General features: G+C 38.7%; 1 protein-coding gene across 1 annotated transcript; it reads left to right on the top strand.

The window, feature by feature from the left end:
* The first annotated feature begins 1,376 nt into the window (after positions 1–1,376).
* Positions 1,377–25,925, top strand: lrrc38b (leucine rich repeat containing 38b). Its single transcript, XM_084396195.1, has 2 exons — positions 1,377–2,947; positions 24,731–25,925. Exons 1-2 carry the CDS (start codon positions 2,320–2,322, stop codon positions 24,976–24,978), a joined length of 876 nt encoding a protein of 291 aa, XP_084252321.1. The 5' UTR covers positions 1,377–2,319; the 3' UTR covers positions 24,979–25,925.

The following is a 25,925-nucleotide window of genomic DNA, read 5'->3' on the forward strand; positions in this document are numbered from 1 at the left end:
TCCTTGGACCGGGTCTGTGGGGATTGACCGGGAGGAGACTTAATTTTACACATGCAAAGTTAACTATGGAACTTCAATAGAGACCTTTACCTTCGGGAGCGTGCACCATTATGAAGACATGAGCGATGTTCTAGATACATCTTCACTTTTCTTGTATTGCATGAACTGCCCTGTTTTGACTTTTAGATCCTGCCTGTATTTCCAGAAAGGCACAGAATTTATAGGTAAGAAAGCTACTGAATGCTATATAAATTGCATATCAATTTTTAACCAAAGTGGAATCATGAAAATGGAATCTGTGTACAAAAATATATTTCTCACAACTTTACTGTGAAAAAGGAATCATGTCTCCATTGAATGTGAATATTGAATTGGTCACGCCCACAGGATGCTAAAATGGAAGGATAAGAAGTCTAAGAAATTCAGCAGTTACACAAAAGAGGAATTTCGTCCAAAACATAAATAATGACATCAATTCAATCATTCATTTTGACTGCTTATTTATTCAAATTTTTTTTTTTACCTGATTAGACACATTTCACTGAAGTAAGTTCAATACTGTCAAAAATATTAGGGTAATAAATATTGGTGACAAAAAAATGGATTTCTCAAATCTCTCTCTATTCTATATATTAAAGTTGGGCATTCTACAGTTAATTTTATTTATATACATACAAAAATACATGTATTCACATGCAATACACTTTTCTTTTTTTTCTTCTATATGACACTCTGGGACACGTCTCTTTCAAATGCACTATTAAATTGCAGACTGATATGTTTGTGACCCCATTATGGCATGTTTCACCTGCCCTGTACAATTCATGTCATTTCCTGGTTTACTTTGTGTCGTGACCGAAGTCTGCTTACCTAATTCCATTTACCTGTCTGGAGATGCTGAAGGATCTGTATGAGTGTCTTATGCTGTCTAACCCCTCCTCGACTCGCTGTCCTTTACTTTAAGCAGCAATGATTGAATGGACTGCCCGACGAGAGCTAAATGAATGAAGACGTGCCCTTTGCTTTCTAGAAATTTCCCTAATTACCTTTGGCACTGATGTTTGTTTAATAACAACAACAACAACAAAAAACTGGGATTGGTTTGAAATCGATTTATGTCATATGAAGGTCAAGTCTAGAGAATTACTAAAATCTGATATGTGGGTCCAAATACTTTTCTGACAGATTTATTGACAGAACTACAGAATAGATTTTTATTCTGTGGAAGAGGCTATATAATGATGTGAGCACAAGAACATGATTGCATGTAAAATCTGTTGCAATTGTGTGACCATTTATCTTACTAGGAAATGACATCACGTGTTGAGTGCATGGTCGCCTCATCCCTCCATATTAAACGGCAAAGACAACACAGGACAAAAGCAGTGGAGTCCATGAGCCAGCATGCTGATAGACTTCCCCCGTTCCCCACGCTGGTCTCTAATCTGCATGCAGACAACTTCTATGTGGATATTTGGATTTCCTCACCATAGCAACAGAGCTGCAAAACCGTGCTGTACAACCTCTCATCAGACACAGTCGTGCCTTGGCATCGCACGGCACGCGGGAGCCAGACGAAAGGGAGATAAGAAGAGGAAAGAGAAGGGAAGCGCACACCGCTGCCCTGCATCTAATTCTCTGTGGGAATTCTCCTCATTAGGACCATGACAGCTCAGTTACAACGGCTCCAAAGTGCCAAGGTTCATGAGAACAGCCGGCGGTCAAGCATTCATTCCTGCGCTCAGCTGAGAGACAAATGGAGGGATGCAAAAATGTCACTCTTTGCTCACCGTGACCGAGCCTCTCTATGCTGAATCCTTTTGTGTCAGACTTCGATCAAGCGCGGGTTAATTGCGAGAGAGCGGCTGGAAGATCCCCCCCCCCCGCCTCCTCTTCCTTGTTGCCAATCTGTCCGTGCCTCTGATTTTCCACTCATTCTACCTCTCTGGTCTCTGTTTACCTCTGTCTGCTGATTTCTCCACCCCTTTCTCTCAGTCTCTCATGCTTTCGTGCTCCCTCCCACAGCTCGCTATCTCTCCTCCCCTCGTGCCTTCAAAGCCAGCAGTCTGCTCATCACTCCAGGGCTGCTTGCTACATGATCTCTTGGAAAACAGCGTCCACGTCTTGCTCGAGCTGCTTTATGTGCAAGCCTTAAGATTTCTTGCCCAGGACAGCAGGATGCTCCTGCGCTGGCACTGATTCCTCTATTTCTCTTCTCGATTTCCCCTTCCCCTCCCCTTTCCTAATCTCCTGCCCTCTGACCCTGATCCCCTTCACCCCAGAACCCTATTCCCTCTCTTTTCCCCTTCTTTCTTGACCATGTTGCCATGTGTCTACCGGCTCCAGCCTGTCCTTGCCTTGCTCTCCTTCACTTTGTTGACTCAAGGGGAAAATTGCCCAGCCACCTGCCTTTGCCCAGACCCTCACACTGTGGACTGTAGCGGCCGAGGACTTACCCGTCTTCCGGACGAGATCCCCTTGGACGTACGGAGGCTACTGTTGGCAGACAACTGGATCCCACGGATTCCTTCGGACTTCCTAGTGCTCTACAGTGACCTGGTCTACCTGGACCTCCGCAACAACTCGCTCTCACACATTGAGCCGGGCACCCTTAGCACTTCTTCCAGGCTGGTTTTCCTGGATCTCGGCAGCAACAACCTGACCGAGATCCCCAAAGGGACTTTTGGAGAGTCGAGGAGCCTAATTAAGTTGCGCTTGGGCAACAACCCGTATCTGAGCATGGTCAATGAAGATGCTTTCATGGGTCTTACCTCCTTGCGTGAACTAGAACTAGAACGCAATGCCCTGTCCGGGCTACAGGTGAGTGCCCTGAGCCAGCTGCCCTCCCTCCGGGTGGTTAGGTTAGAGGGCAACCCTTGGGTGTGCAACTGCAACTTTGCCAACCTATTTACCTGGCTGGTGGAAAACAGTCACAAGCTTCCCAATGGTAAGTCCTTGAATTTGACATCAACTATTGTAGCTTGTTGAGCCTTGTCTTACTGTTGCATAAACGTTACTGTATGACAAGATTCTTTGCTATTTATATTACTCCAGATTAAACAAGGGACCTCTTCCTCTGATCTAAATTTAGCTCTCTCCCACCTCTACAATGACTACAAGGGATTTCCAGAGTAATGACAGATAAATGAGGACAGTGCCAAAACATTGTGCGATGTTTAAGTATGCAGTGATGCCCTTATCCTCTACAGAGCTCACATTTTACATTCCATATGGGGATGTGGTTTGTGATTATTGGACATGCTACGCATGCCGAACACCTGCTTATTCCCGCCAGGCCAGGGTGGTTGTGTGTGTGATATATCAGTCATTTATGGACATGCTATTTATCTGGGAACTTTCATCAATTGCTTCTTGCTGTGATATTGTTCTGCTGTTCATTGAGGTTACAGTGATGGAAATAACCATTTTTTTCTGATCTGTGATTACTTTGTGGTAGTAATCACAGAGGTTAAAGGGATAATATATGCAAAAATATAAATTCTGTCATAGTTTTTGTTGTTCCAAACATATAACGTTCTTTCTTGTGTGGAACAATAAAGAATAAGAATTTTGAAGAATGTTTCTGCATTTTTGTCTATACACTGAAAGTCATTGGGGTTCCGTGTTGTTTTGGACCCACTGACTTTCATTTTATAGACAAAAACTGTTGAAACATTTTTCCCCTTTATTTTCCTTGGAAGAAAGAGGTTTGGAACAACAAAGTTTAGTAAAGATGATGGAATTCAAATTTTCAGGTGTTTTACTGTATGTTTTACTCTTCTGTGGTAATACCATGTTTTTTTTGGACTATAATAATTGTACCATAACAAAACCATGATGCATGAATATGGTAATCATTCGGTATCATAATATACGTGAAAGTAAGATATTAACACCCTTAATGTACCATGGTATAGCCATAGTACTGTTTTTAAAATAAAGTTCAATATAAAAAGCTACTTCTTTTAGGATAGATGTTCAGGTATAATCTTCAGACTCAGACAGTCATAAAAATATATTTTGCGAGACTGAGAAAGAGAGAAAATAAAAGAGCATCATTCTCAGGGGAAGGGTCACAATAGCAAAAAAAAAAAAAAAAAAAAAAATCAGCTTATTCAGAGATTCAGTTCATTGTCTGATAAATACAGCTCTGTGAAATAGATCAAGATTTTCCACTGGACATTTTATTTGACATTCATTGACATCAAAATTAGAAAGAAGCATATGTACTGAAAGCAAAACATAAATTCCTCTAGTGACTGAAAAGTACACACATATTAGTGGTATGTATATTTCTTACAAATAAATAGCTGAAATAAAATGCAAAAATAGATCACAAACATCATCTGTTTTTATTTTCTTCGACACATAGTTTATAACATTTCATTTGAAAGTTGTTTCATTCTGTTTAAATAAATATTATACATGTAGCAAACCTGTATATCATTGTGATAAATTACGGTCACTGTGTCTTTTTATGGTTTACAACAAAACCCACAAGCAGCATAAACCCATAAATCAGATGGTGAATAAATTGACTCTATCTCCCTCTATCTATCTGCATGCTAGATTTTACCGCAAGAGGACAGGGAGATTTACAACTTGAAATTGTATATACCGTCCTAGTTATCATTTCCCTGTGGATAAAATGGAAAATAGATAACTCTGAACAAACATTATCAAATGGGCAAACACCATGCAGCCCCAGAGCTCCATTATGTGTCATTTATCTGAGCTGCTTGCGCTGTTTGTTTACATATGAACATGACCTTACTTTAGTGCAAGGAGAAATTAACAGCTTCTCTTGCGGAGTAACCACACAATGGCTAATAAAATGCAGTCCTCATGAGTACTGTTCACAGAGAAGGCTCAAGACTTAAGTCCCAGGCTTAAATGCATGTTTGAGCTGTTTTAACTGAAAGCAACTTGCACTGACATATCTTAAAATATGTCAGTGCCATTGTTTTGTCTCTAGATGCATACCAGTGATGTTTTGTTATAAGTCACGTTTATAAAAGCTACTTCAATTTCCTAATTTAACTAAGTCCTAGTCCTGGCTTAGTCTAAGCCCTGTCTGTGAAACCAGGCCCTAGTCTTTTCTAAAAGTTTCTGAGAATGCAACCACAGTGAACAGAAAATCACATTTGACTATTATTTGTCATTGCATTCACATTTGCTATGCTAATGTCCATTTCAGTTTGGTCATTGAAAAGTTGCACTGGGTGAAATATGAGATCCCTCAGTGGCTCCGACAAATACATTTATCATTGGCTTTCAAAGCAGTTATTAGAGGGTAATAATGAATTGTACGAGAGAAGGGAGCCAAGCTCACATCAGCATCAGCGTCAGCAGCAGACGGGGAGCCAAAAGTGGAGCCAAGCCTCCGGCATACCCACCAACAGGCACACCGTAGATGCACTCTGAAATTGAGTTAGGAGCGCACATCTCACCTCATGTTTTCCACTTATTTCTGCATCACTGGGCTCTTATGACTTGAGGAAGTCGGAGAGCAGCTGGTGATAACTACAAACAGCCTAGAATGACCTTTGTAGCGGACATAAACAGATGACTGGACTGTGCATGGACAGTATGTCCTAATAGGCTATTTATCTATCTAGAGATGGACTTCAATTACAATGATATGATGAATGAGAGTATCATGCTAATTCATTTAGATTTAGTGACTGATGTGTTGTGATCTAATCAGCGACTGCTGCTGCAATTACTGATTTGAATACAGTAGATTATGCTTGGTGCATTGCATTTCTAGTCTAAGAAATGTGATAGTAAATTCTCAGGAGAAAGAGAGTAGTCTATAGAGAAATGGTATATTCTGCCTCAAGGTTTAGGAAAATGGAATTTTAAATCAAATAAACGTTGTAGCTGTTCTCCTCCTATCAGAGGAATGGTTTATTACCCTCTTAAACTCTTCAGTTGAACTGCTGATCTTACCCGAGATGCTTTGCGTTGGTCAGACACAATTCGCGAATGCATATCTGCATTATCAGAGCTCACCGTGGATTATCCCCTTAATGAGAAGATGGATTTCCCAGCAGCAGGAACTATCAGTCCTTCTATTTCTAGCTGCATGAGAAAAATGATAAGAGAAAGAAATTGTTGGATTAGAAGCTGAAAATATTACTGTAGATTATCCTCTCACCATTGGTTTTGATCTGATCTCAGAGCTTCAGCAATAAATTATTCCCAAAGTTGAGTTATTCACTAGCATTTTCCTTAAGTCATCTGCTGGTTTGGATAATGATGGTACAGTAACTACTTAAGGGTCATTTAGGTCATTGTTTACTTTCTCAATGTCAAACAATTAAAAATTGTAATCAAATTAATTACATGATCTGTATTATATAATTGAATAACAATTCATTCCCAACTCCCAAATTAATATACAGTGGGTACGGAAAGTATTCAGACCCCCTTAAATTTTTCACTCTTTGTTATATTGCAGCCATTTGCTAAAATCATTTAAGTAAATTTTTTTTCCTCATTATTGTACACACAGCACCCCATATTGACAGAAAAACACAGAATTGTTGACATTTTTGCACATTTATTAAAAAAGAAAAACTGAAATATCACATGGTCCTAAGTATTCAGACCCTTTTGATCTAATACAGCCATGAGTCTTTTTGGGTTTTCACAGTTTTTCACACCTGGATTTGGGTCTCCTCTGCCATTCCTCCTTGCAGATCCTCTCCAGTTCTGTCAGGTTGGATGGTAAACGTTGGTGGACAGCCATTTTCAGGTGTCTCCAGAGATGCTCAATTGGGTTTAGGTCAGGGCTCTGGCTGGGCCATTCAAGAACAGTCACGGAGTTGTTGTGAAGCCACTCCTTCGTTATTTTAGCTGTGTGCTTAGGGTCATTGTCTTGTTGGAAGGTGAACCTTCGGCCCAGTCTGAGGTCCAGAGCACTCTGGAGAAGGTTTTCGTCCAGGATATCCCTGTACTTGGCCGCATTCATCTTTCCCTCGATTGCAACCAGTCGTCCTGTCCCTGCAGCTGAAAAACACCCCCACAGCATGATGCTGCCACCACCATGCTTCACTGTTGAGACTGTATTGGACAGGTGATGAGCAGTGCCTGGTTTTCTCCACACATACCGCTTAGAATTAAGGCCAAAAAGTTCTATCTTGGTCTCATCAGACCAGAGAATCTTATTTATCACCATCTTGGAGTCCTTCAGGTGTGCTTTCATGTGTCTTGCACTGAGGAGAGGCTTCCGTCAGGCCACTCTGCCATAAAGCCCCGACTGGTGGATGGCTGCAGTGATGGTTGACTTACTACAACTTTCTCCCATCTCCCGACTGCATCTCTGGAGCTCAGCCACAGTGATCTTTGGGTTCTTCTTTACCTCTCTCACCAAGGCTCTTCTCCCCCGATAGCTCAGTTTGGCCGGACGGCCAGCTCTAGGAAGGGTTCTGGTCGTCCCAAATGTCTTCCATTTAAGGATTATGGAGGTTACTGTGCTCTTAGGAACCTTAAGTGCAGCAGAATTTTTTTTGTAACCTTGGCCAGATCTGTGCCTTGCCACAATTCTGTCTCTGAGCTCTTCAGGCAGTTCCTTTGACCTCATGATTCTCATTTGCTCTGACATGCACTGTGAGCTGTAAGGTCTTATATAGACAGGTGTGTGGCTTTCCTAATCAAGTCCAATCAGTATAATCAAACACAGCTGGACTCAAATGAAGGTGTAGAACCATCTCAAGGATGATCAGAAGAAATGGACAGCACCTGAGTTAAATATATGAGTGTCACAGCAAAGGGTCTGAATACTTAGGACCATGTGATATTTCAGTTTTTCTTTTTTAATAAATGTGCAAAAATGTCAACAATTCTGTGTTTTTCTGTCAATGTGGGGTGCTGTGTGTACAATAATGAAAAAAAAGAAAAAAAGAACTTAAATGATTTTAGCAAATGGCTGCAATATAACAAAGAGTGAAAAATTTAAGGGGGTCTGAATACTTTCCGTACCCACTGTATAAAGTCATTATAGTGGCATTTATAAGCATTTAATCGATTTATTCAATTCAAAAAAGTGCCTTTAGAAGTCAATGTACTGTTTTGGGGTTTTTTTTCCATATCTTTGAGCATAAGGCCATTTTTGTTTTGGGGAGGGCCATGGACGCATTCTTTCTAGTAATTTTTTTTTTATTTAATTTATTTTTGTGATACTGCACTTTCTAAGGTTTCTTTTGAGGTTGTGGTCATTTTCATTTAGAGTCGTCCTCTGCATTGCCTGGCTGAAAGAAGATTTCTTGGGTCAGGTCCAATAAAATTTTCTTCGAGCTTCTGAAAATGGACATTTTCCGTCAAAGAGCTGTTGATATGTTTATGCTTAATTTATTTTTGGTAAATGTCTTTGTCTTACCCAGATATATAAAAAAAATAATAATAATATTCATAAGAAACATTGCTGAATCCCAGAATGACAATTTTATTCTCAATCTCTCTGTTATTGCAGTTCAGTTTCAGATGCAATTATCTTCCACATACAAACTGATATGTTCAGCTGAAATGTTAAGTACGCACTTAGCTTCAATAGCATAGTATTTGCAATCTGTATGCGTGTGTTCAATACACAAGTATGTGGCATCATCACTATGTTTGACAGATGGAGACTCGTTTGGAGAATAGAGAGTGTCTAGATAATCCTCTGTGAGCATCAACAATCAGAATAAATGAGAGCCCATTACAGTCGATCACTGCCAAGCCTGGTTTATATCAAGACCAAATCACTTGAGCTAATGGTCACAGGAAAGTCTATAGTCTATACACACACACACGCACATAGATAGACAGAGACATATATTCTGGATGGATGGCTCTGCTTTTATTGACACCATTGATTCTACGCTTATCGCGTCTGGTGTGAAGCTAGTGCAGACTTGCTCTGCGCTTGTTTGTGCTGGTGCTCTTTCACACATTTTGATTTCCCATGTGCACATGTGATCATACGCCCCTGAACACAGACTAGGCAGCCTGGCAGAGTGGGCTGCAATGGATAATGGCTGATGTAATGATTTAATGGACTGATGGGCCCTTTACAGTGTGACCTTTGAACTATGCCTGGTGGATGAAGGCAAAGAGCTAGTCACTAGGGGTGCCATTTAACAGATGGATTAATATGGTGAAGTTAAATCCGATCATCAGAAAGTGAGCAGACGTTATCTACTCGGCTTGAACTGTTGTACTATACGTATAAGAATAAAGTGCCTTTTTAATAAAATCAACATAAAACAATCAATCTATAACTTTAATGAAGATCAAGATCAATTTATGAATTGTATACAGGAGAGTGGGGTAAGAAGTGTTGCCCATGACCCCTGCCCTCCTTAATCTAACCAACTGTGCATACTTTTTATAATGTGACCATGTATTTAGAAGCTGCTTGTGATTAAGAGATGCACATGATATATTTCAGACAAGATGGCATGTATATTACTACTACTACTACTACTAATAATAATAATAATAATTGTTATTATCATTAAAATTATTATAATCATCATCATTATTCTAAGACTATTATGAATATAATTGTTTAATATAATTATTGTATATTATATAATATTTTGCATATTCCTTAACATTTCTCCACATTTCTCTTTGCCTAAGACAAGTTAAATGTGGCAGTTTATGCTTTTATTGGTTGTGAGGACTTGATATGAAATCAATGTGAAAATTGACGCTTTTACGAAAATAACTTGACTCTTTTTTTGACACTCACACAAAGTGTCCTCAGGAGAGGATGTGTTCAGTGGACTTTCTCAGTCTACCAGCAGCCGCTGCTATGAATCTTTTACGAGGGAAACAAGTGTAAACATGATCCACCGCTGTCATCACTGCTCATGGTTGAGACAGAACAAAGCGCATCTATAATTAACATCACCTGTGACCTCAGACTGCCCTGACCAGTGTAAAAGTAGCCTGAAGGGGCTCATTTTAACTGATTTACAACCAGCTGTTTACCCAAGACGTGTCAACAGAAACCTTTTAAACTGACCTCAGATTGAGATGAACGTCGCTGATCGTTGGCCAACACTTTTTTTTTCCCCAAAGCAACACACAGTTTATTTATGGTAAACATTTTATTAGTATGTTTCCTAGGAATTGAACCCATGACCTCTACGAGTTGATTCACACTCAAACCGCTTGAATGAGACTTGCATGACTATTTATGACTATATTTTCCTAAGCTTTTATCATGTTACCGTCTACTGTCTAGTCTTTAATCACATGATCAAAATATGACCTGCTAATGAAGAAAACAGTTGGACAGAAATGGCACGCACACACACACACACAAAAACATAATTGAATTAAATTCCACCATCTGGCATGTCCTAGGCTGCATATCGACTGGCATGCTGTACTTTCTGCATATATCCTTATTATGTAATAGAGATCAAATAAATCCTCAGCACATAGTTTGTTTTAAACGCATGTGGTATGTTCTGCCCCCACTGTGGTTCTGACTGCTGGCATGTTTCCGTAAGTGCGATAGTGTGTATTTTGCATGCTAAAATAACTCCACCGTATGCTTCATGCCACAAATGGTATGCAGAGTATGTCTAACTGCACAACTGAGAGCAAGCCCGTGTGTCTGTGACATCACTGAGTCCCTTGTTTGAGGGAAACCCCTCCTGATTAGAATGAGTCACGCACGGCTGTTGCTGACACAGGACCGAAAGCTTCTTTACTATAATATCTCGCTTGCTAATTCTCTACCTCCCCTTGACCTTTATGTGAGCTTCAACTTTAACAGTGATTTTCTGTTTAAATGCTAATACATGCAAAACAGTACCATTTTCAGAGCTCAATCAAACAGCTTATACTTGTACCTCCAAAGAGAGCCCTTGAGTTCCTGTGCAGTGTATTACAAGGCAGAGAGCAAAGCTAGAGTTAAGCTGAGGTCAGGCAAGGTTGTCAATGCGCTGAAATGCACACCGACTATTCATGCGCCTACAATCAATGGCCTGAATGGAGTTAGAGATGGGGAAGATGCCAGACTCCAATATCAGGCTCACGTCGGGCAAGTAAATCAATCACTGGCGAGAGAGTGCGTTACACCGAAGCATTCATTCCTCTTACCAGACGCTAATTTTGAATGTAATCCATCAAGTGCCGACAATCACCTGGCTGTTCGCTTGATGGCATTTGAATCCCTCACTCGTTCACTATATAACTTGTATAGTGAATGCCACATGGTTCACTATATGGGGAAGAAGTAAATGACAATGATTTAGAGAATTTTAGTGTAGACATAAATTATTTCTATATACATATGCATTCTATATCTGATTGAAAGATATAGAATGTACTGAATGTTAGATTGCTTATTGTGCCTATGGTTTCGGGAAACGCCAAATCGTTGAACTATGTTGGTAACGAACGGAACTTGCAAATTTGACTAACACTGCTTTCAGAAAACAAGTGTCCCGCAGTACTACAAACCACACCCCTACTAATTACTCCCCCCTACCTTAAATTACGCCCCCTACAATGAAACTGCCATTCGAGATGTCATCAGAGCCCCTTCCTCTGAAATTGCTGATGTTGTCACTAGTTCGGCTCTTCTTCTACTTCAGTTTCCTCACTTTTTAAGCTTCACTATCATCATAGTGATAATACATACTGATCATGTTACATAAGATCACCAGACGCTATAAGTCATCCTGTTTGATTTAATCAGTTTTTTAAGTATTTTAATTTTATGGAAGTGGTAGGTTTAGGGTAAGGTTTAGGTTTAGGGGGTAGGTAGGGGTGATAATAAAATAATAACTTATTTTGTGTTCAGCACAAGAAAGAAATGAATACAGGTTTGGAAGAGCATTAGAGTGAGTAAATAAGGACAGAATTTTAATTTTTTGGGTGAACTATCCCTTTAAGGACAAGCATCAGCATGTTTACTATATACTGTCACTTTAAGACCAGCGAGACACGTCTAATATAAACGCACATGACACGCACCAGAGTTTCTATCAAATGTTTGCTTTCATTTTACAATTAACCAACTGTGTTTATGTAAACCTTGTGTGTATTTGACACTATTAGTGCAACAAGACTCGTAAGATAACTTCGTCTACTAGGCTCTGTTTGACAGGCTTTAAGGGGGCTTTCACACTAGCACTTTTGGTGCGCACCCGGGTTCGAATGACGTCATAGTTCGGTTCGTTTGGATGATGTGAACGCTGTCTTCCGAACTCAGGTGCGCACCCGCGAACCGTACTCGAGTCCGCTTAAAAAGGTGGTCTGGGGTACGGTTCATGTGAACTCGGGTACGGTTCGCTGCTGATATGAACGCAATCGAACCAAACCGCGGAAGTGAACCGCTATTGATGACGTATAATGTGGTCGTCAGGACAGTCGTCTGTCGCACACGCGTCACTTTCAAAATGAGCGGAAAGGGTCTACTTTGGTCTTCCGATGAAATTGAAACCTTGTTAGCTGTATGGGCTGACGAAAATATAAAATCACAACTGGAAAACACACATAAAAATGCTAACATTTTCAAAATGTTCAGCGAGCACCTGAAAACGAGGGGATTCACAAGAACGCCGGATCAATGTCGCGTCAAGGTAAAAAAACTTCGACAGCAATATCTGAAAATACGTGACTCCCTCAGAAAGACTGGAAGCTCAACAGAAGAAAAGGAGAAGTTTCCGTGGTATGATGCGATTGACAACATTATTGGTTCTAGGCCCACAAGTGACCCTCAAAACATAATCGAATCACATCCACCGACACCATCCTTCCATGCAACCCCTGACGACCAACAAGAAGATTTGTCAGCTTCAGAACCTTCACCCGAAACTACAAATGAGCTAACGAGCAGTGAGTAACGTTATATTGCTTTAACCTATGGCTTATGTTATTGCTAATATTATTAGCAAAATGTACAATTGATAAAATGGACATTAATCATGAATGCATAATCTTATTCTTAATTTTGTTAGTAGCTGAAAGCATGGTGTAAAAACAAGCAGCTTATTGCGTTTCTTATGTAAAAATGGTAATTAATTTTTCATCTGTGAGTAGCAGACACGTTTTGGATAATGTATCAATATCATTAATATTTCTGGTTAATGTATTTATAAAGCAATAGGGAAAATATATATTGGTCCAGTTATTGGACACCATTTATTTTTCTTGTTAACTATTTAATCATGTTTGTCTTTACTAGTGCATTTAGTTCTGCATAGAAAGTACAGTTTATTATTGTCTGATTATATGAGCCATTATATGAGCCATACATAATTATAGAACAATTAGCCAAATGCTGTTAGCAAAAGTTCGACTTATTCTTTGGTGTCAGATGGTATGCATGTAATCACATATGTCATCACAATGTTTTCCTTTAAACATGCACAATTTAATTAAGTTAGGCTCTGTTGTAAATCTTACATGTCTACTGATCAACCTTTCAGGTGAATCTGACCCACCCAACTCTACCCAAGCAGAGAACATCCGGCCCAGAACAGTCAGCAAGAAGAGAAAGGCAAAGGTTGACCTAACAAGCATGTTGGAATCATATGTAGAACTACAGAAGAAACAATATGAGGACTTCATGCAGGCTGAGCAAGTTCGCCAGCATCAGGAGAAAGAATCACTGGACAATTGGATGAAACTACAAATGGATGTGGAGGAGCGCCGCTACCTAGCACAAAGAGAGGAACGTCAGGAAAATAATAGGATGTTCATGACAGTGCTTAACAGAGTGTTTGACACTTTTGCACCTTCATCACACCAGCAGGCACCCCCACAGTTACAACCAAATCCTTTGCCTCATGCTTACTCAGCTCGTGACAACATAACATACACACACCTGCATCGTCATACTCCACAGCACATTCACTCTTGTTCAGAAGTGCCCTACTACACAGACACAAGAGACAGCACATCTCCATCCTATCATGAGTTATAGGTTTCAGAATAGGTTAGAAAGCAGTTTAGTTAAGGTTTTCAAAAGACAATACTTTTGTTTGATGTTGTCTGTTTAAGGTGCTTTCACATAAGCAGAGTATGCCGAACAATAAATAGGCTATGCTTTCTTCTATAATTGTTTAATGGTGTTCATGTTTTTTCATCAAAAATTTGAATCTGGAGCACTTTTTGCTGACCTTACATTTTTGTTAAAATATTACTATAACTTATTTACACTTTTACTTTTCATATGGAACAGTGCTTTTATCAGAACATGTCTAGAAATGTTTTGATAACCGGCTCACCTACTGTGCCGTTATTCTGAGTTCAAATTTATTCTTGAGCTGCTCATTGTACTTTCAATAAAAGTTCTTGACATGTTTCTTGTCTCCCTTCTTTTTTATTGACAGATTAACTTATAATGTGAACAAGTTGTTGTCATACAAAACAGCAACATGAGTTTTCAAATACACAAACACTTATATTGATATGTTAAAGCAATAGTACATTTCTCCAGTCTAGCTCACATCTAGAGTATCCAGTAGTGATTTTACAGATCTTCCAGGTCTGTTTTAAACATATTTCATACAATACCCTTAATTAAATCAATGGAATATACAATTAAATTAATAGAATGAATGACATAGAAATTAATAGAAAAAAAATGCGGCCAAACAATGTTTATGAACTAAATTATGACAGTTAAAGTTCATGCTTAATTCACTAAATCATGTTTTTTTGTTTTAGTCATTTTTGAATTGTTTCTTGTTTCAGTATTCAGTTATCTTATTAAAAAATGGAAACCACAATTAAACACTTGAAAAATAAGAACATAGGACATCTCTAATTGAGTTGGCAGTGTTGTTTGACTGAAGGTCATTCGAATCATTGGACTCATTTACTCCATCGTCTTCATCATAGTCCTCATTGTGAATTTCACAGAAATTGTGAAGCACACAACACGCAGTGATGGTAGTGTTGATATTTTTGATGTCACAGTCATACCTTTTCATCAAGCACCGCCATCTCCCCTTGAGACGGCCAAAAGCTCTCTCGATGGTCATCCGTGCCTTGCTTAGCCTGTGGTTGAAGACAGCCTGTGCCGGTGTTGTTCCTCTGTTTTCTGCGTATGGTTTCATTAACCATGTGAGAAGAGGATAAGCAGCATCCCCTAATAACACTATAGGCACATCAACATCATTAAATCTTTCTGTACAGTTAGGGAACAGTGTACCATTGTGGCCCCTCTGGTGAAGCGATGAATTCCCAAACACCCTGGCATCGTGAACCTTGCCTGGCCAGCCTACGTTAATGTCCCAGAACCTCATTCGATGGTCTACCACACCTTGTAGAATGACTGAATAAAAGCCCTTACGGTTATAATAGTCTGCAGGGCTGTCGGTTGGACATAAAATACCAATGTGGGTTCCATCAATAGCCCCACCACATTGTGGGAAACCCCACTGATCACGAAAACCTTGAATGATTACCTTGAATTCATCTTCAGAAGGTGTTTTGATGTACACTTGAAGCAATTTCTCTACAATGACTGATGTTACATTTTTTGTTATCATACACGCAGTGGATAATCCAATCCCAAATAAATGTGAAAGTGACCTGAATTCCAGGTTTGTGGCCAGCCTCCAGATACATATTGCAACTTGCTGTTCCACAGACAATGCTCTTCTAAATCTGGTTATATGTCTTTCGAGATGTGGCCTGAGGATATCACATAGCTGCATGAATGTGGTCCTCTTCATCCTAAAATTATTGCGCCATTCATATTCTGTCCAGCTGGTTAGGACATGCTCCCACCACACACCAGATCGATGACGGATCCAAATTCTTCTATGACATGAAAGAAAATGAAGCATTACATTATCTATTCTATAAACAAAAATGTAGAATCATATGTAAGCTCATTTATTAAATTCTGTATTATAATATCAGTAGCAGGCCTACATATTATTTTACATTTCATCAAAGTGAAAACTAAACACAAGTAAACATCAAAACAATTCCTAAAAAATGTCCTATCCTAACACTTAACTCTACAAAATATTTGATAAACGTTAGCTCTTTCGTGCGTGCGTGCGTGTGTGTGTGTGTATACACTTACCTTGATGAAAAGCGGGATTGACGCACTGCAAGCAGAATGAGAATTTCTGCTTGCCTCCGCAAAAATTGTCTTCGGCGGACAGCCCGCTGTCTTTGAAAAGTTGTAAGAATTTTTGCGGCAGACAGACGCAAGTGTGTTTCAGTGTGTCTATTTTGAAAACAAAACCAAAGGTTAAAAAAAAGAAGAACAAATGTCAAACGAGAAAGTGTAGTATCCATTTGGGCGCCTTTTCATTCGCGGTTACCAAGCAACACCATTACGCCAGCTGCAGCCTGATGACGCAAGCGTACCGCGGTTCGGATAGAAAAATATAATGTGAACACAGTCCATCGGGGGCAGGGGGAGGGGGGAGCAATCGAACTCGGGTTCGGAACAATCAATCGAACCAAGTGTGAAAGCGCCCTTAGTGTGCGCGCTTCAGGTTTGTGCGCTCAGTAAAGCGCATGTTAGAACAGCACATCAGAAAAAAAAAACTTATAAAAAACTGAGCTAGTCTTACTCCCAAAGATTGTTTAGGTCAGTGACATCCACTCGAAACTTGGAGGTGTAACTTGGAGGGGCACGGTTTGTAGTACTCGTGCACCCCAGGTATATAACAGGGTCAGAATAAATGTTCAAATTGACAGAATTAGGCTTACTCCCTGTAGGAAAACTTATTTAGGTTGAAAGGTCAGAGAAAATCAGCGCGATTAATCTCAGCTATCCTGGACACATGTTTGACAGAAGACTATCTTTTGACACTCACAAGAGAGAGAACCTGACACTGTCTAGGCACAGCTTGTCTCAGATCCTCTCATTAAAAGCCAGCGAGTGTGTTAGTTTTCCTCTGGGCCTCAGAATCTGACCACTTTGAGTGTTCACAGCTCTGCTTTCACAGCCGAGGGTGTGAAGAGACCTAGTATCGTTTACAGTGTTAACATGCACCTGAAGCAAAATGTAAAACTTCATCCTATCATTGATTCATATATTTTATAGTTCCTCTAACAAGACAATGTGGCACGATGAACAAGGAACAAATTCCATTTAGCAAGTTTTATGGGTCATATTTATTTCAATATTAATGTATTTTAAAAATGAATATATTCTCTATATTTAGAAATATTTTTTAAACACTTCCATAATTATGTAAACTACTGTTAAAAAATTTGGGGTCAGTAAGAGTTTTTTTTATTAAAAGGTAGCCTACATTTTTATAAAAAAAAATAATTAGTACTTTTATTCAGCAAGGATGCATTAAATTGATCAAAAGTGACACTAAAGACACTTATAATCTTACAGAAGTTTTCTATTAAATATAAATGTTGAAATAGTTTTTATCACGGTTTCCACAAAAATATAACCGTTGATAATGTTTTTTGAGCATGTTTCTTAAACACCAAATCAGCATATTAGAATGATTTCTGAAGGATCATGTGACACTGAAGACTGTTAAATTGTAATAATATTACTCTTGTTACTGTATTTTGTTCCGTACCGGAAAGTATTCAGACCCCCTTAAATTTTTCACTCTTTGTTATATTGCAGCCATTTTTTTTTTCTCATTATTGTACACACAGCACTCCATATTGACAGAAAAACACAGAATTGTTGACATTTTTGCACATTTATTAAAAAAGAAAAACTGAAATATCACATGGTCCTAAGTATTCAGACCCTTTGCTGTGACTCATATATTTAACTCAGGTGCTGTCCATTTCTTCTGATCATCCTTGAGATGGTTCTACACCTTCATTTGAGTCCAGCTGTGTTTGATTATACTGATTGGACTTGATTAGGAAAGCCACACAGCTGTCTATATAAGACCTTACAGCTCACAGTGCATGTCAGAGCAAATGAGAATCATGAGGTCAAAGGAACTGCCTGAAGAGCTCAGACACAGAATTGTGGCAAGGCACAGATCTGGCCAAGGTTGCAAAAAAATTTCTGCTGCACTTAAGGTTCCTAAGAGCACAGTGACCTCCATAATCCTTAAATGGAAGACGTTTGGGACGACCAGAACCCTTCCTAGAGCTGGCCGTCCGGCCAAACTGAGCTATCGGGGGAGAAGAGCCTTGGTGAGAGAGGTAAAGAAGAACCCAAAGATCACTGTGGCTGAGCTCCAGAGATGCAGTCGGGAGATGGGAGAAAGTTGTAGTAAGTCAACCATCACTGCAGCCATCCACCAGTCGGGGCTTTATGGCAGAGTGGCCCGACGGAAGCCTCTCCTCAGTGCAAGACACATGAAAGCACACCTGAAGGACTCCAAGATGGTGATAAATAAGATTCTCTGGTCTGATGAGACCAAAATAAAACTTTTTGGCCTTAATTCTAAGCGGTATGTGTGGAGAAAACCAGGCACTACTCATCACCTGTCCAATACAGTCTCAACAGTGAAGCATGGTGGTGGCAGCATCATGCTGTGGGGGTGTTTTTCAGCTGCAGGGACAGGACGACTGGTTGCAATCGAGGGAAAGATGAATGCGGCCAAGTACAGGGATATCCTGGACGAAAACCTTCTCCAGAGTGCTCTGGACCTCAGACTGGGCCGAAGGTTCACCTTCCAACAAGACAATGACTAACAATGGCACACAGCTAAAATAACGAAGGAGTGGCTTCACAACAACTTCGTGACTGTTCTTGAATGGCCCAGCCAGAGCCCTGACTTAAACCCAATTGAGCATCTCTGGAGAGACCTGAAAATGGCTGTCCACCAACGTTTACCATCCAACCTGACAGAACTGGAGAGGATCTGCAAGGAGGAATGGCAGAGGAGACCCAAATCCAGGTGTGAAAAACTTGTTGCATCTTTCCCAAAAAGACTCATGGCTGTATTAGATCAAAAGGGTGCTTCTACTAAATACTGAGCAAAGGGTCTGAATACTTAGGACCATGTGATATTTCAGTTTTTCTTTTTTAATAAATGTGCAAAAATGTCAACAATTCTGTGTTTTTCTGTCAATATGGGGTGCATAAAAATTAACTTAAATGATTTTAGCAAATGGCTGCAATATAACAAAGAGTGAAAAATTTAAGGGGGTCTGAATACTTTCCGTACCCATTGTAAATGCAGTCTTGGTAAACAGAAATAAACGGAATAACAAAAAATAATAAACAAAATTATTAAATGAAACATTGCATCAACAAGCTAAGCGGATAGATTTATGTTAAGAAAATTAAATATAAAAAAATGCAATTTTATAATTGCAAAATACTAACATAAATACTATTTAAAAAAAAACAAATTAAAAAAAAAACCTCTGCCCTGTTGCCCTGAACCAGCTGTTCTGACTCATTCTTCCCCTTCCTAAATAAATTCAAACACTCCCCTTTATGGGCTCTGATTAATATTAGCTGCTCCACTTTTCAGCTTACTTTTTTATAGGGGAACATACTGACACCTCAGTATCAATCAGAGCATCCTTAGTAGAACAGTTCCTTTAAATAAACTTGACCTTTGTATTCGGAAAACAAACATATTGAAAATTTCCACAGGCTCTTTATAGGACAAGTTGTTTTTGCCTGATTAGTGCCCTCAATGAACACAACACATACATCTCAAACAGTGTTCAAAATCTCCTTGAACCGTGTCACAGTGCACCTGCGGACATATAAATGTGATTGAAATTTCAGAAACCTCATATCTGCAAAATGTAGCTCCAATATAGCAGGCTGCCCAGGCCACCAGTTCAAGTACAGTAACCTGTGACGGAAATAAATCATTTGCAAACCGTAACCAGGTCACGATGCGCTGAGGTTAATAATATTTCCTGCCACAGAGTATTGATTAATTCATCTCTCTCTGAGCGCAGCCTGTGCTCTCCATCTCCTAAGAATGAAAATAGAAGAAAAAAATATACCTTGCGCAGGTATATGTGAAGTGTTAAGAAACATTAATCAACCTGGAGAGGATCACATGATCAAAGAGAGCCTCTTAAAGTGCCAAAGGCCAGTGTCTGAAGTTAGCAGAGCGATGAGTGTGACGAAGCTATGTGAATATAAATGCAGGCCATTTGTCTCCTTGATCCTCCAGTGAGTTATTCTGACATTAAAACACATATGGACTGTTCAAGCTCACATTTCAGACTTGTTCTTGAATCTAATGTGAAAATCAATATGTCGATACATAGACTCTTACTTGGAGATGAAAGAGAAAGTAATGTAAATGCTGTGAGGTGCATACATTTTTTTTTTTTTTTGCTGAAATGTACTTGTATATAAATGTATGTTATAGTTATAGAAATACAGTTATCAAATCATGTTAAAACAATTAACAGTCAGAGCAGCAGTTGAGCCTTTGTGCTCATACAGTTTGAGTCCTCCTCCTCTGTATTATCCCTATCAATAAAAGTGGAAAATAATAATGCATTAATAAAAAAAATATTGTTTAAAAAAAAAAGAAAAAAAAGACTTGCTGGCTAATGCCAGCTTAATTGTTTATCATTAGAAAAATATTGGTTATTTTAGACTTAAAACTATGTATATTACACTGATTTTTTTTTTTTAACACAAGCTAAACTCCAACTGCACCACTTCAGTGTTTGAGGTTTTCCATTACATTTGGCTCCAGTATCATCCACCCACCTGCTCGACTTCCCCCGGTATACTTCCACCTGTGAGTTAATCATATCAACATGTCATGCCTGATCCCTGCAGGACATTTAGCCCACTGAACTTGTTTATCTATTCTAGGAAGCCAGTAATTTAACACAAAATTACATACCAGTTTCTGTGGAAATATTTACAATGTTAAGTTCCTTGCTAAATATCTGTCTACAGCCATGACACAGTTGTTAAAGGGGTAAAATATGATGCTATTTTGTTTATCGGGTGCACTAGAGGTTAATGCTTTAATGTTAAAAAAAAAAAACAGTCAAAAACCCTGGATCACAAAACCAGTCACATGTCGCATGGGTATATTTGTGGCAATATGGGTCAAAATTATCGATTTTTCTTTTATGCCAAAAATCATTAGGATATTAAGTAAAGATCATGTTCCATGAAGATATTTTGTAAATGTACTACCGTAAATATATAAAACGTTTATTTTTATGAGTGAATGCAGCATAATCGTGAACATAAATGGACAATTTTCTCAATGTTTCGATTTTTTGCATCCTCAGATTCCAGATTTCCAAATAGTTGTGTCTCAGCCAAATATTGTCCTATTCTAACAAACCATACATCAATCGAAAGCTTATTTATCCAGCTTTCAAATGATGTATAAATCTCAATTTCATAAAATTGACCCATGTGACTGGTTTTGTACATTATTGCAGCACCTTAATCTCATTGCTAGTCTGTCTGAAACATTCGTATTACAAAGCATCATATGGCCTCTTTAATCTCATGACCTGTGATGATGGTGCTGTGTTGTAAAGGACAGGTGACGCATTACGCACCATATTGGCATTGGGTAGTCCTGGCTGTAATTGAGAACTGGTGACTAATGCCACGAGAACAGGTATCAGACTAATATCATCCTGTAAATAATATCCTGACAACCTCAAGGCCTGCGGAGTGTATCAATCCACAACTGTCCATGATTTTTTTTAGCCAACAGGTTTCCTTTTTCAAAGGATAATTTATGAACGTTTCCTTTGGACCGAGTTGCCAGAAACCAACATGAGTTTCAGTAGCATAATAAAAGCACACGGCTGGCTGGTGTCAGGACTGAGGCCATGACTGTGACAACCCATATTTAAAATGTCTTCATAGGCTTTAATTGTTACATCAGATCCTGTTAAATGGAATTACACGTGCGTTTAATACACACGGACTGTGAATGTGACCGCATATTACTGGCTACTACTTATCATGCTTGTACATACTATAAAATAACAGTACCTCATTGAATTGGAATTAACTTCAGAGCCATTATGGTAAATTAGTATTGAACTCCCATGACAGTCAGCAAATCCTTCATCACTTTTTCATCACAGCAAATCATTCATCACACACAAACAATGTGGGAACCCAGCATGCAACACAATCCTGTTTTATGTTGTGTTATAAGTGCAAATGACCTACCGTGCATTGATTTTGCTGTAAATTTCTGAATATAGTATTTCATTGTAAAATATCACTGGTAGATTATTTATTCATTATTTTACATGAATGATTTCAAAATGATGCATAATGTAAAATTAAGCATGCTATTTTTAGAATAAAATACTACAAATACAGAAATGTATAGCGAAATCAATGCATAATAGCTTGTTGTTTTCCCCCCTAATAACACAATATGGTTAAAAAATATATATATCTACTGTAAAATAACCAGATCTTGTTGCATGGTGAAATTCCATATATAGGGGAATACCTATAAGCCCTTGCACTTGATTAATTCAATTTTAAAATAATGTATAAAGTGCTTCACTGTAAATTTCAGAATAATTTATTTAAAAAATGTTTACCCATCATTATATATTCATTGTTAATCACTGTTTCACATTATACATCATTTCCGGGCTATGGATATCACCCTACTGTAATATGTTATCTATGTTATCTGTTTCACAGTAAAATGCAGAATTTAGAAATTTACTGTAAAATAGTAGTTGAAGCATGTAAAATGCTTGCAGTGTTTTACAGTACAGAGCAAGTGAAAATGAGAGATGCTAGATTCACACTTCTGTCGTCTTCTGCTGTTGTGCAGCTATCCCACACAAACTGTGAGTTCGCTCTGGATATAGTTACATCTCCCACACAGAGCCTCACGCTCCAGTGCATCAGATGACCTGGCAGTTAACAGCAATGAGAGCGAACATGTCATCACTCCCATTCTTCAGTGAGACTGCACGTTCTGACTGCGAGAGAGAGGGGAGAGAAACGAGTGAAAAAGCCCAATACTTGTTTTATCATCTTTGGATCTCATGACATGCTCCTGCTGTTTTGTTTCTTGCGTTTAAGCGTTCAGCCATTGAAGAAAACAAGCCAGCCTTGATATCATTTACTTTTCTTTCTTATTTCTTTTTATTTCCGGCTCATTTAGATGAAGATGCATTCTTTTCTGTCGGATTCCTCTGCGTAAACTCTAATCACTCTCTTATTAACATCTACTCGCGTACACAAATATATAATTTACCTTTATATAATGCGAGTTGATTATATTTCTCCGCGCAGCTGAAAGCTGTTGTCGGATATTCTTCTCTGTGGATTTCATGATTATGTGTGGTAGACGTGCCCGAGTCTCATATGCCCTTGATTCAGTCTCATTAACACACAGCAGTGAGTCAACAGGGTCACACTGAGACTGTGTGCTTGTGTGTGTGTGTGTCTTTTACTTCTGTTTTAAATGAGTGAGGGCTGACAGTCTGACTTCTGTCCTGGTCAAACAGTGGCATACATAAACATGAGAGCTATTTTTGGCCTTCTCATAAGCCCCCTGCCATTTCATTTCCATCTGTAAAAAAATCAAAAAGTTCTTGAAACGAGTCCACAAATTCCATTAGTGTCAGATGAATCTGATCTGAATGTCCATACAGTGCAATTGTACAGTCCTTGTATGTAAACTAATAGAGCTGTACTATTATGGTCATTGTATTTAGTCCAGTTTAGACCAATGTTATCATTGTTAAAATATCAGATATACAGACAACATGAATGTCTATATACTAGGGTTGTGCAAAATGTAAAGTTTAAGTGTGAGTGTGAAATTATCACAAGTTACATTGGAATTACAGGAAGAGTAATTTACTGTATTTTATTAAAAATAAATTATAATACCATTCAAAAGTTTTGTCTTTGAATTAAATCTATTATTCTCACCAAGACTGCATTTATTTGAGCAAAAATACAGTAGAAACAGTAAAACTGAAATTTTATCACAATTTAAAATAACTGTTTTCTTTTTTAATATATTTTAAAATGTCAAATATGCCTGTGATGGCAAAGCTGAAGTTTCAGCATCATTACTCCAGTCTTCAGTGTCACATGATCCTTCAGATATCATTCTAATGTACTGATCTACTGCTCAAGAATTATTATTTTTTTAATCTTTCATAATAGACCGTTAAGCCACATTCAAACTTTGTCCTGCTTTCTTAGTTAAAATTTGAGTCAAATTAACGAGAAATTACTTAATGAACTACTTCCTTGCATTGAAATTTGATTTGCAATTTTACATTAAAGGATAGTTCACCCAGAAATGAAAATTCTGTCATAATTTACTCACCCTCGAGTTGTTCCAAACATGTATGAGTTTCTTTCTTCTGTTGAACACAAAAGAAGATATTTTGAAGAATATGGGTAACCAAACAGTTGATGGGCCCCACTGACTTCCATAGTGTGTGTGTGTATATATATATATATATTATTTTATTTTTTTTGGGTGAACTAAGCCTTTAAATAGGAATTTAAAAGGCATTCACGACACAACCCTGAAGACCAAAGGGTGTCCGTTTTTATCATTTTATGATTCATAATGATGCTCACTAGCACCCCTTTTGAGGCCCATTGAGGCCCTTACACTCCACAGTAGACTATTACTCAACAGACCATGCAGGAAAGCGTACAGTCAGAGGAAGACCACTTGGGCTTTTAGGCCTAAATCTGTTTAAGCAACTGCTTTTCATTAAAAAAAAACCCGCCACAGTTTGTTTTATGGAAACCATGTACATTGATCTAACCATTGTAATGTGAAGCCTATACAATAATAACTAAAAACTATATTATGTTTTTGTGTTTCTTATACAGGTATAGAAGGAATGGAGTGCTCTTTGCCCACTGATGGACGCCGTGTGCCTCTCAGCCAGCTCTCCCAGGACAGTTTTCGGGAGTGCCAGATCACCCTCACCCTCACCGATTTCTTCATCATCATCTTCTCGGGCATATCCGTCTCGGTGGCCGCCATCATGGCCAGCTTCTTCCTGGCATCCACCGTCCACTGTTTTCAGCGCTGGAGCAAGGGCACTAAAGGGGACGAGGAGGAGAGTGAAGAATGAGGAGGGAGCCGAACGACCTTCAATATGATTCAGAGCTGCCAGTTCTTGACAGAGTTCAAACAAACAGCGTGACTGAACAGACACCAGGTAGAACTTGAGCAGAAATAGCCTGATTGATAGTGGCTAGTACGGATGCAGTACCCTTAGAATCAAAGGATTTTTAGAATGCAAAGTTCCAAAACTTCCAGGTTGAAGGAAATGCTTTGAGATCCTGTCCCGCAGTAGAATTCTCAGTGTTATTGTCTGTAGAGTTTCCCTTCGTGTAGTCAATTTAAAGTTAGCAAATTTCAACTGTGCTACTTGTTGATTGTGCCAAATTAGCACAGGTAGGCAGCAATGGTTCAGACAAGCGCTGATGAAATGGCTATACGAAGTCACGCAAGGTGAGTCAGAAGTCAAACGATCCAGCTTTATACAGCCAAGTATATGTGATGGAAGCCATTTTCTTTCCATTTTGAAAGGATGGGGGAAAATAACATGAGCTTAGAGAGATTTTAGAAAGCATTACCTGAAATCGAAAGTTTAGAATAGAGCTTAATGTGAATAGCCGTGTCAAATGCCGCACTTTAAAATGGTTCTAGCTAAGTTACACCTGCCCTCAAAGCACCAGGTATACTGGTTCAGCCCAGATCTGCCAAAGAACGCTTCGACTGAGGGACTGAGGTTAATGTGTTTTGAAATATAGATTTATTTTTCTTCAAAGAGAATCTGTAATCTTAGCAAGATTACATTTATTTAGCGTAATTATGGTACTACTCACATATTTACCCTTAATGTGACTGAAGACAATATTTATGGGATAAAGATAAGTACATACTACAAATGTCATCGTATTATTCATGTCTTAAAGGTATATTTGAAAAAGGCATGCAGTGGGCCTAAACAGTATTTGGATATTTAAGTCAAACTTCTATATTGCCATTGCAAGATTAAACCAAGCAAAGCAC

Source organism: Rutilus rutilus, assembly GCF_951802725.1.
Source record: "Rutilus rutilus genome assembly, chromosome: 22".
NCBI classification, from domain to species: domain Eukaryota; kingdom Metazoa; phylum Chordata; class Actinopteri; order Cypriniformes; family Leuciscidae; genus Rutilus; species Rutilus rutilus.

Coding starts and splice junctions, on each gene's coding strand:
- lrrc38b (XM_084396195.1), top strand. CDS start 2,320: ATGTTGCCATGTGTCTACCGGCTCCAGCCTGTCCTTGCCTTGCTCTCC. Junction 2,948..24,730: donor CAGTCACAAGCTTCCCAATG/GTAAGTCCTTGA, acceptor TTTCTTATACAG/GTATAGAAGGAATGGAGTGC.